The following is a 12,074-nucleotide window of genomic DNA, read 5'->3' on the forward strand; positions in this document are numbered from 1 at the left end:
ATGAATGTGCATAATATGAACAATAATATGAAGTGACTGACGAGCACTTATAATAATGTGCACTTCTTGGATATCATCACTGTCACACAGATACCTTGAATTTCTGCTTTTTTCTTTCATCGGTAACTGACATCTGATATGTTTGAAGTAAAAGTCTGTTGAAAGCTTGCTTTGACTTTTAGCAGTAAACATGTCTGCTGACTCCACCCTTTTGTTATACCACTGAAATTGCCCATCAAAGACAGACAAATCGTTGCTCAACTTCACATATTAAGACTGTTCCAAAACAAATGAAGTCAAATATGTTTTAAAGAGAAACAAGCAAAATATACTTTTTTAAAATCACAAAAACAGTCACCTAAAGGTGTTGTATGTTGTTTATAAGGTAAAGACCCTACAATGATATATACAGACATAAGAGGGAAATAACCATTCCCCACAGGAGTGTGCACATGTATATCTTATTGGAAAGGTATGTGCCGTTTGTTGCTGCAGGGTATCTGCGCAACACTTTTGTGTACAGTATTGTGTTTCCTGTCTATGTGCGTATGTTCTGGTGCTAACTGTTGTTTGTTTGTACATGTGTGCTGCTCCTTCAACTGTGTCCAAGACAAATTAATCCTCAGAGAGAAAACGAAGGCCAATTTAACCTAATCTGTTCATGGGGGTGTTGTGATAGTGTTTTAATATGACAAATTAAAGATAAACAAATTACTCACATGCCGTGGATGTTATTATGAGGTAACATTGATCAGCTGCTCGTAGCCTGTAAAAATTTATGGACACGATTGATTAGCACAAACAAAGTTATATTTATTAATGGATAAGAGCTGTCTGTAAATCTGCAATTAGAGTATTACTTTTCATTGCTACAACCTCGCTTATGACTTGTGTTTGTTCCTGGTCCTGAGAGGTGTGGATATTTGCCCTACAGAGTTAAAAGTTGCAAGTTGCACAACCTTAATTCACTCAACCTGCCTCTGTAAATATATTTTACTGGAAATTTTCCCTACCCTCCTTTGAATGCATGCACAATGAGGAGAGAGCTGCACCTTCTAAATGATCATACAGTTTGCAGCTCTAATCTGTTACATGTTGGGTAAATACAGGTGCAAACACTGTAGGAAATCTGGTTCAGTCATTTAAATATCACAGTCAATTAAAAGAAAAGCTTTTACTACCATCTTTTTTGGATCTTGTATCTGCGTAAGCATTCTTCGGGCTCTGCAAACTATGTTTTTTTTTTTATTTTTTATTGCTCAGTTGTGCTGGAATGCCAGTGTTAAAATTTTAAATATGTGCTAAATATAGAAATGTCTAATCAATGCTAAACAACAGCAAGTTAATCATGGCTTGGAAACATCAGTTTTTGTTTTACCAGTTTTTCAGTGATATGTTTCTTCCTGCTCTTCGCCTTCCTTCAGTTTCCTTCTCCTGAGTGGGACACAGTGACCCCTGAGGCCAAGAATTTGATCAATCAAATGTTAACGATTAACCCCGCCAAAAGAATCACTGCCGACCAGGCCCTCAAGCATCCCTGGGTCTGCGTAAGTCACACTTGTCTTTATCTTTGTTTTTTATGTAGTTTTTCTTGCCAGCTTTAAACAAATCATGTCACAGTTTTTCTTTCTTAAGCACTCTTACATCAGCACAGCCCAGGAACACCTGTCTTACATTGTATTTCATTTCTAACACAGCTATTCAGAATAACAGCACCATCTTTGATCCAAATGGCTAGTTTTAAAAACATGCACAGAATGACATTATATACTAGAGCAGAATTTGTAGCTTTTTGTAGGTTGAGACATAAAAGTTTGGGTTTATTTGTCTCACATTTGGACAAGACGCACATTTAAGGAACTCAGAAAAGACCTGTAAAGTCATAAGTCATCATTTTAACACCAATAACAATTTAACAGCATAAATGTAGTTTGTTATCAGATAAAGCACAAGGACAATAATTTCCATTTTTATTGTTAAGGAGTTGAGTAAGGAGTCGCCCAGATAATGTAAGAGCCCCGTAGGCTTACCTTACAGCTCCCACTTCTAAAAGTTTTCATTTATAAGTCCCTGACAAAGCAGGCTTTTTCATTCTGTTTGGTATCACAGAGAAGTTGGAATACACATGAGCTGTTCCTGCCTGTTGATGAAAAGCTACTCAGGGGAGCATATCAGAGCTGTAGAGCATTAAAAAGAATTCATTGTTGCAGTTGTACACAATGCCATTATTGTCATAGCCTCAAAATGGTGATTAAATGTTTCTTACCAGAATGCACCTTTGGAGTCACGGTCCCTTCCTCTTGTATTTTAATGTTCATGGGTTTTTATCTTTTCAAAGAGATTTTCTAAAGCAGTTCTTCATCTCGTCCCATCACATATCTGTGAGTTCAATCTCAAGTCAACGATACATATACAGGCTCTATAAAGAAGATGGATGCTTACACATAGATGCTTCAGTGTCAGTGCTATAGAAAAGGTGGTGTATGTGACCACCACCACCACCTCTTCTATATTCACTATATTTAGACAAGAGGGTGGAGTGCTAAGTTACCAGCTAAGATTGGTTTGGCCTCAGTCACAGAGACCTAGAGACCAGTCACTAAGGAAAAGTGTGCATTTCCCTACTGATTGGCAAATGGTTGCTGGCAGAGAGGGTGCTTCATTAAAAACCTTCTTGTAATTGCTTTTCTCGCAGGTGGATTTTCAAAGTCACCAGTAGTTTGCGTGGAAGTTGCCGACTTGTACGCAAACACTCAACAACTGACTTGGTAGTGAAACTTAAATTGCTACGCATACTGAAAATGGAGAACATTTGCCTTCAGAGTAAATGTTGTGCATTACTGCTGAAACCATTATGTTTTAAAAGGTGCGGCTTTTACTTTGTTGGGAAACTGTCCCCATTTCCAGTTTCATTACAGAATAGTTGGCATGTGTTTGCAGACAAGCAGGCATCCTCTGCTGGGTGACCATGGAAATCTGCTAGTGACCAAAGCTATCACAAGGAGATTATTAGTGCAGCACCCTCTTTGTGACTCACTTTGCCACCGGTTTCTTTAAAAAGATAGCAAGCAGCCTCCCACAACCAACTGCCAACTGGTAATACACATTTTTATCTGATAACCGGTGGTTACCAGGTGATAACTATGCGATAAACGGTAAAATATTCCAAAAGCACAGATATAATTAAAAGGTCTTGTTCAGAATAGCACCGGTGAGGCCTAGCAGACAGTGACTGGGTACATCTGCCTGTGTAAGAATACCTGTCTGTCCAATATGGCTGCACCCCTAACTTTAGGTCTTACCAGTATAAAAATGGACAAGTTATTAAAAAAGTGGCATTGACGGTGTAACAGTGATATACTTAATGTTGCCCTTTCCTCTTTACTTAAAGCAACGATCCACTGTGGCCTCCATGATGCACCGTCAAGAGACTGTGGAATGTCTGCGCAAGTTCAATGCCAGAAGGAAGCTTAAAGTAAGCACGAACACAGTTAAACATACACATAACTCACTAGCTTATGCTTATAATCTTGTATATTATTTGCCTTGACTCTAGGGAGCTATCCTCACTACGATGCTCGTGTCCAGGAACTTTTCAGGTGAGCTTTTGTAGTTAGTTTAAAATTGTCAACACTCAGTAGGAGCGCACTTCTTTCCGGAGCCTATCTCTCATAGAAGCCAAGTGATACATGTCACTGTTGTTCTGCTACTGTATCTCCAGTCTACCATCTTCTTCCCTTAGCCACACCGATTGGATTTGATTTTGCACTTCAGGGGTTTGGCTTGGATTTCATCCTCATAAGCAGTTTGATCACAGTGCACTTTTGATTGAACAACCAATTTGCGGGCTGGACAATGGACTAGCAAGCTAATGCACTAATGCTATCGGCCCTGTGTTTATATGCCTTCATGTAAGCAAAGCAGCTCCATTGGATTATGTTCATCTACTTTGTAAAGGCTAAGACTGATCCAGACTGAAGTAAGCAGACCAGCCAGACCTCTGAAATGCTTTGTTCGTAAGCCTAGGCTTGTTTATTCACTGTAGAATAAACAAAGAAGTAAAATCAGTAAGTTGGGGCTCAGACATTTTATTTCTGACAAGATTTTCCCATCTGTTGCTTCACTTCATCCTAATAAAAATGAAGTTTGGTATTACATCATTTTATTGATTAAATTAAAATGTCAAAAACAGTAAGCAGGTCTCTTGGAAGCACAAAAAGTTATTAAAGAAAAAAGGAGATTTTCATGGTTTAGTGGGTCTCTCTCCCAGTAGCGCACTGAATTCCTCTTTGTCTAATAGTGGGACGGCAGCACACCAGTCCTGCCGCTACCACCAGCACAGCCGCAATGGCTCAGGAAGGTACGTTTGCTAGAGGGGGTGTTGGAGTCGGGCACTGCCAGCTTCGTGCTGAGGTTTTTGGCATGTGGCCTGGGCTGCTTGAACCCTCCCCTCCCCCCACCACCACAACCACCTGCTGCCTGCACACTGATGGATCACGTTTATGTGGTCATCACTGCACTGGGGCATCTTACAGTCACAGACAAACATATAAATAAAAGCCACAGATGAAGCTCAGCTACTGACCTTTCAGTACTCCTGGGCTTCCTAATGGTCTAATAAACAGACCACCTCTCAAGGACTGGATATTTAATTTCCTGTGTCGAACACAACAGCCATTTAAATGACACCCAGCATGACCCTCGGACCTTCTTCCAACTACCCCAGCTGTCACCAAGCAAAGCTCAGGTTATATATCTTTGCATTAGCACAAATATCACAGGTTGTTTTTCTCTGCTGCATCGCCATTTATATTACCAATATGAACAGAAATTCCAGTATTTAACTCGGAACTCTTGCAGCTTTGCCTTCTTCAAATTGATCTGGATCCACAGTACTGATGCCCAGTCGATGCCTGCCTGTGCTCGCTGCAACCTTCCCTTGGCATGGCTCTGGCGCCAACAGCCAGCCAAGCATGTTTATGAGCGTACAGTGCAGTTTGCCAACCTGCATGGGAAGCTGGATAAACAGAATGCAAAGTGTCCTGTGTTAACTATTTTCTTTGTCTCCTCTCTCCTGCCTGCTCTTGTTTTTGTTTGAGCAAATACAACTAAAAAGGAAAAAAAAACAGTTTGCTTCAAACAAAGTGCTTATGCCGTTATCAGGTCATCATTATGCAGATATATATTAACACAAACACAGCGATATCGCTTAGTGGGGTATCAGCACGTGGATGGCTTTGGTTTGTGGTTTCACATTACTGATATTTTTTAACTAAGACAGATCACATTTGCAGCTAATGATTTTTCATTTAGTTAAAATCTCCCTTAACTCCCAATAAACCTTTACGTTACTTAAGAGATTACATCTTGTTCTCCAGTGGCAAACCTTTAGCTCTACCTCTGAGGGTGATGATTCAGGACAGTTTTGTTTTCAGGCATGCTCAAACTAATTAGTTTGTTTGAAGCATACTGAACCTTTAACACGTGTGGGTCATATGACAGTGCTGGCTGCTTGCTTAAAGAGGACTTATTAAGCTTTTCTTTCAGCTGTATATTTTTATTTTTGGAATTCATAGTTAAAAGTTCCTTAATCTTATACAGAGGACACTTAGTTCATCATTTGACTGAAGCTAGCAGCTTTAACACTGCTTTCCTCTGATTGGTTGCACCTCACAAACAGGAGTTTGAACAGCAGGTAGGCGGGGCTGCTATATTCAAAAGTAGAGATTACTGTAATAGGAATATCCACACTCTTTGAGATCATGCAAAACCAAATTTAAAGTGCTTAGAGCTCACTTGTACATTCGCTGATGATACAAGTGATGTGCCACGTTTCATAAGAACCCTTGCAACATTATGTAAGTAACAGAAAATAAGGAAAAGTATAATGGGTCCCCTTTAAAAGCTGGTCATACAGGAAAAAACAGTCTGATTAACAAGAGGATGCTTTGCCGATAAAATGTTAATGACTTTCCCTTTTTTTGCTCAATTCCAACTGTCAAATTTCTTCACTTAACAAGACTCAGTGTTGTCACATACAGTGTTACAGTGAAGAAATCAGACTTGAATTTGTACAGATGACATCCTGAAGTTAAAGGTTTCTGCTGAGAAAGCACCACTCGGCTCCTTTTATGAGGAAGACTTTGAAGTTGATGTTGCATGCCAGACATTTTGATGACTGCATGAACCATCACCGCTGTGAAAATGATTAAAGAATGCCTTTTAACGCGCAGTAACAGCCTGACAGGTGTTGCCTGCAGTTGTCACCTTTCAGTTCAGATGTTAAGATGCAGATATTAAATACATTACTGTTCTCTTACCTTTTTCATTGCCATCCTTCCTTCTTTTTGAATGGAAGGTAAGGGTGAATCATTGGAACATGGCTCAAAGACAAATGATTGTTGGTAAAATGTTTATTTTTAGTGAGTGTTTGTGTGTTAATGCATGTGTTTTATTACGTTTCCTTTTTGTCAGGTGGAGTGGTGTCATTTGTGTGTTAAAACTGTCTGGTCAGGTTTTCAGGTTCACATACATGCCTCCTAACATAAACTAGATTATAGGGATGAAGGTGGCATTTGACGTGGCCAAAGCAATCTTATTAAATAAATTATCAGCAGTTCTGTAATTGACATTAAACATATATATGTATATTTTACTTGTTTCAACAAAAAACAAGGTAAAGATAAAAAAAAATAGCTCTTTTACTCATTCATAAGCTTAGTCATGTATTAATTCTCATTTGCCCCCTGAAAGCAGAGAAATAAAATCAAACACTAGAGCAGGATATGAAATATTAGAAGTGTTATGAACTGAGCTGAAACTGATGTTATTACTGTGGAAAGTGAACAAAGTGTTTATTGTTTAACATTTTGACAGTTTAGAGGATTATTGGACCCAAAATTATGGTTGAGCCAGAAATCCACACAGTACCATAAACAAATGAAACCAACTTTAAAATGAGCTTTAAAGCTCAGAAAATTAACATGTGGTTTTACTAGGAACTCGTAATGCTGACCTGCTCTCACAATCAGAATCACCTTTTTGAATTTTTTAATTGTTTCCCTGTATAAATTTTTTAATGATTTTACTGTTTTAGAATTTGGATTCTCCATGCAATAGTTGTGAATTACTGACATTTAATTTTTTAACTAAATAAATTTTACAATCTTGGTGTACAAACTGTAACAATGCAGTGGAAATAAAATGTGGAACTTGCACGTTACTGGGCAAAACAATCTGCATAGTCAGTGTAGTGTACATTATAATGGAAAATAATTATGAATGGGGCTACCTCGATGTGCCTGTTTTTATACAGTGATTTCAATTTTGCCAACAAGTTGTGTTTTTGATTTTCACGTTATCATTTTGCTTTGTCTGTATCATCACTACTGAAGTCTCTTTAATTCCCTGTTTATCCACAGTGGTTCATAAAGTAAACTTTTTGATGGGATCGTCCATCATACAACAGCTCTGCTGTTAGAAATATCAATGTGAAGTCAGTTTTGTCAAACCTGATAAACTCTTAGGCCGTCTTTTGTCATGCTGACTGAGTGATTTCAGCTCTTCTGTTGATTGGACAGCTGTCCCCCTTAAACTGCGTCCTCATCATCTTTTCTCACTTTCTTTCAGCGTGTAAAACCTTACTAAACAAAAAGTCGGACGGTGTGAAGGTAAGCTCTCTGACCCATGAGGGTTTTCTTGATGTGACTTATGTACTTAACTTACTCTCCTTATCTTTATCTCCTTTTTGGTCTGTCCCCCTAATTACTGTCTGAGACCATTTTTAACTGTGATATGATGGAACAAGATCAATTAGATCACCTCTGTCCTCTGGTGCAACATGGTCTTTTTTCTAAAGTCTGTTTAATATATTTTAAAGATTTTTGTGACTTAGGGGGATAGGATTTATTTTAGAAATGAACTAGGTACTTGATTATGTTCATAAGAAATCAGTTAACTCACATTGAGATTAAAGTAGATCTAACGAGCTTACCTAAAGATTAAAAAGCTTTTAAAATGGTGTTTTTAACCAGCCGCTTTTCTTTGACTCACAGCGATTTTTGTTTTGATCAACAGTCAGCGTCAGTGCATGCAATGAACTGCCGTACTCACCAAGGGCAAAACAAAACTCCCATTACATACAGTAACTTAAACAGTAACTAAACCCTTAAACATTAGAAAATGCACAACCAGTTATTGAACACCAATAAAATAATTTCCAATATTTTTTTCTATTTTTTAACCCCCCTTTTTATTTGCAGCTGATTCAGATTTTTCTGAATCCCTTTATCTCATCTTTATTCCTGTGTAAGCTTGTGCAGCTGTTTTGTTTTTTACTATCTTTCTGGGATCAATCTGGCAGCTTCACCTTTTTGTCTTTTTTGATTAGTTCCCGATGAATCCTTATTTTTTTCCCTCCTCTTTTCCATTGCTGTCTGTCAGAAAAGGAAGTCCAGCTCAAGTGTTTGTTTGATGGTGAGATCGGCTCTGTCGTTTTTGTTCATTTTTTTTTTTAACTTTTTTTTTTGTCCGTCTTCTTTGCGAGTCTTTGCCCGTCCAGCTCTCCCTTTACCCTCTCTGTTTCATTTTTTTTTCCTTTTGTGCAGAGATGCTTTAGGGGTCGTTTATGGCAATTTTTGTTGGATTTTTCCAAATTCATACAACATCCTTGCATTCCCTTCCTCTGGAAGCGCCACCAAAACCATTTAAAGAAATAATACACACACACACGCTCTTCACTATCCAGTTACCCCCTTCTGATGTGCGACTCATTGACCCATGGATCTGCATTTTCGCTTCATACCTGACCATCACCGTGGGACAACTGAATCCCTGCTAATCTCAAGATACCACCATTTTTCTTTTTTTCAGTTGTTGCATGTTTATCGTACCCTCATTATGTTTCATTTAAGTGAATTCTTCTTTCCCCTTTTTACCGTAAATAAAACGGCTGTCTTTGTCACCTGCAGATAAATTCTCCGATATGAGCTAGAGAAAGTGTGAGCTTCTAAATTCTGAATATAAAATAATCAAGTAAAAAGATTGTTTTCTTATTTTTCAGGTCTGTTGATCTGTTTGGATGGCTACATTTTTCCCTCACTACATTATTTTCCAAAGTAAAAGTGATACAAAACTAGTTAATAGTGTACATTTATTAGTGGTAGGTTTGCATATCTGTGGAAAACATAACAAAATAATTGCTTTAGCTGCTTTAAATACAAAGTCCAGTTTATCCTCATCTCTCCCAAAAGACGTTACCCTTTCAAAAGAACATAAAACTTTATTAAAAGAAAAGTACTACACAGTTTTGTTTATTTTTGTAGATGGAAACTGAGGTTCAAGATTGCAGGTTGTACTAAGAAATATCTCGGTTTGAGGCCTAATTAGCATTTTCAGACATTAATAACATGCTGTTCTGAATATTTTGATTCTGGTAAACAGCCTTTTTGAGGAGGCTTGGGGGGGAATAATCTTAAAAGGACCTCATGTTTGTGTTTCTGTGCTTTTCTATTCCAAATTCTGCTCAAGTTGTTTTAATAGCACTGAAGTGCTCAGATTCACCAAGTTAACAGATATGGGGTTTTTTAAAGAAAGAGGAACAAGGCTACATGTCGGCTCATGACCTTGATCAATTAGGTCCAAACAAAGTGGCTCCACAATGCTGTCATGATTGCAGGTGGAAATATATTTTTTATATTTGAACTTCTTGAAAGTTAAATGTTTCTTATTCATGAGAAATGTTTCTCCTCCAGCCCTGAAATGCAGTAAAAGATGTCAAATCTGTAATCTGCCTTGTTGATGGTGTCAGCATTGCACATTAGTTATTCTGTTAGAAGTTGTTCCTAGTAGGCCTCAGAGACTGCCAAAATACTGTTTAAAGTCACACTGGGGTAATTTGCTCTTCTGAGAGTTGCAGAAAAACAGCTAAAAACTCCCAGCACTTTGGCCTTAATCTTTCACTGACGTAATCCATTCGTCCACACCTCTCAACTTTCCTGTGGGAATATTTGTATTCCCCTTTCCTTCCAGTTAGCTCGAGGCCAAAAGGAGAGTCCAGCTGAAACAGTGTTCTCTTGTTCACATCATACATTCCAGCCTCAGTCTGCAGCTGTAACATAACCTATATCTTAGTCATCCAGCGGAAACATTACTACAGCTTTTAGGAGCAAGCGAGTGAAAAATTATGTTAACTCGTAAGCAAGACAGAAATATGCTTAAAAGGACAGAAATATCCAAACGTGTAGTCCTTATGGTTTTTAAGCTCTCTAAACACATAGATCCTACATTTTCCATAATGCAATCAACACCATCTTTTTGTCATACCCTCTCTGCCTGCTGAATAATTTTTTTACTGTACCTGGTTGTTTTGTTTTTTGTTTTGTTTTTGCTTACAAAAGCTAATTTTTGGCGAGTTTTGCAGAACGTTTCTTTATGGCTTGCACAAATCACCACAGTGAAGTAAGAAACGCATTGTAAATGTGTCTCCTAGCTTGGATTGCACTTCATGACTTTAATTATATTAGTAGATTCTCCAAGAGTGCAGCCAATGTCATTTTAATTACATTTTGTACTACCTATATCATAGCTAAACAGAAATATGAATTCAGAACATATTTTTTAAAATTAAACCTTCCTTCAGCTGTAAAAGGCTGATGTTGTATTATCGTCATCCTGCCGTGCGGGCAGGACCAAAGTTCCTGAATGCAATAACTCCAGAATGAAAAAACACAGGAGCTTAAATTCCACCGTAGGTGTATTTACTAAAAAAAGTTGTGACCTCGACCTTAATGCCATGTAATAACTTGAGAACAAGGCAATGTATGATTTTCAAATTGATACAACACGTGTATCCACTAGGAGGCTGAGGGGGTATCGTTGGCCGCTGTATTTTGTTTTCTTTAAAATTAAAATTTAAATGTTGCTGTGAGTGTTTTTTATATTAGCAGCCAACATTTGAAAAAGGTTTAGACAGATTTCACTTTTTAAAACTCAAAGCCATAAATAGGATCTGTTCAAGATGATCCTTTAAGTAGTTTTGTGTGTAAAATAGGCTTTACTGTTATCTTTGCGTGAGCTAATGAAGGGGAAAAACAGCTTAAACCACATATCTGTTGCATGTGTTCACACAATAGAGAAAAACCTGCTACCCAAGGCCTTTCACTGCATGCACAGACCTGGACTGCTGAGCTCGCTTTAGATACAGACTGATTTCTCTTTCTATCTCAGCAAATGATTCCCATTTTTTTAAGTGCTGGGGAAGAAAATAAGTCATTCGCCCTTAATATATGCTTATTGTTAAAATGCACTTTTCTGTTAACAATTCACAATTTTATTAAAGGCATAAAAATATTTTGTTTTGGTTACTTTGTATCTATGAGTTCTATGATCATGAAAAGAAACGTTAAAACTACATGCAGAGCAGAAATACTGATGATTGCACCTGCCCTTTAAAATGCAAAGATAGGAAGGTGCAGATAAATAAATTAAGTTTAACATCTGCACATACAGCTCTTGCCCTGACTGTGCAGCGTATAGTCCGTGTAATGGCTCCATTCCTTTATTCCACCTATGATTCCCATAGCTTGGTTCATGGTTTAGTGGGAGGAGTGGGAGTCACTCTGTGTTGTGTTTCTTTGCCCCAGTCGCAGGGAAACAACAGTAAAAACAGTGTAGTAAGCAGCAGCAGCACCAAAGACAGCAGCATGTCATCTTCAGCACCAATGGTACCTCATCTCTATTTGGTTTCTTTGCTTTTAATAGCATCATTTCATTGTTTCCCATCTTCTTATCGTTTAGTTCTATCCCCTCATAATCTTTTTGTCGCTTCCCATATTAAGTAAAACCTTTTCCTTGTCCTCTGTCTCATCGATCATTGTCTGCGTCTCTGCTTCCGTTTCGAACACAAACTGTGATCTTGGCGGTGAATTTGATGACTTTAAAATTAAATGACTGGCTTGCCCCTTTGAGTTTGTCTCTCCTGGCTTGTGTTTTACCCATACCTCCGTGGACACACCTTCATATATTTACCCGGTGCCTGACAGGTAGACAAATGACTTTCATTTTCCAGTACAACA

The 12,074-nt window shown here is 38.0% G+C and overlaps 1 protein-coding gene across 32 annotated transcripts in view; it reads left to right on the top strand.

Moving 5' to 3' along the window:
- Positions 1-12,074, top strand: part of camk2g2 (calcium/calmodulin-dependent protein kinase (CaM kinase) II gamma 2) — an 83,037-nt gene that overhangs the window by 56,915 nt on the left and 14,048 nt on the right. For 11 of the 32 annotated variants that reach the window (XM_004570045.3, XM_004570046.3, XM_004570047.3 and 8 more), the window contains exons 10-15: positions 1,425-1,547; positions 3,392-3,475; positions 3,557-3,599; positions 4,301-4,360; positions 7,630-7,670; positions 11,643-11,723. In XM_004570045.3, coding sequence (XP_004570102.2) covers positions 1,425-1,547; positions 3,392-3,475; positions 3,557-3,599; positions 4,301-4,360; positions 7,630-7,670; positions 11,643-11,723 — 432 coding nt within the window. Of the gene's footprint in view, positions 1-1,424; positions 1,548-3,391; positions 3,476-3,556; positions 3,600-4,300; positions 4,361-7,629; positions 7,671-8,442; positions 8,476-11,642; positions 11,724-12,074 lie in introns of all 32 variants that reach the window. The other 21 variants (XM_004570050.6, XM_004570053.6, XM_004570054.6 and 18 more) reach the window with 5 other exon arrangements.

Source organism: Maylandia zebra, linkage group LG13 (genome assembly GCF_041146795.1).
Source record: "Maylandia zebra isolate NMK-2024a linkage group LG13, Mzebra_GT3a, whole genome shotgun sequence".
Taxonomy (NCBI): domain Eukaryota; kingdom Metazoa; phylum Chordata; class Actinopteri; order Cichliformes; family Cichlidae; genus Maylandia; species Maylandia zebra.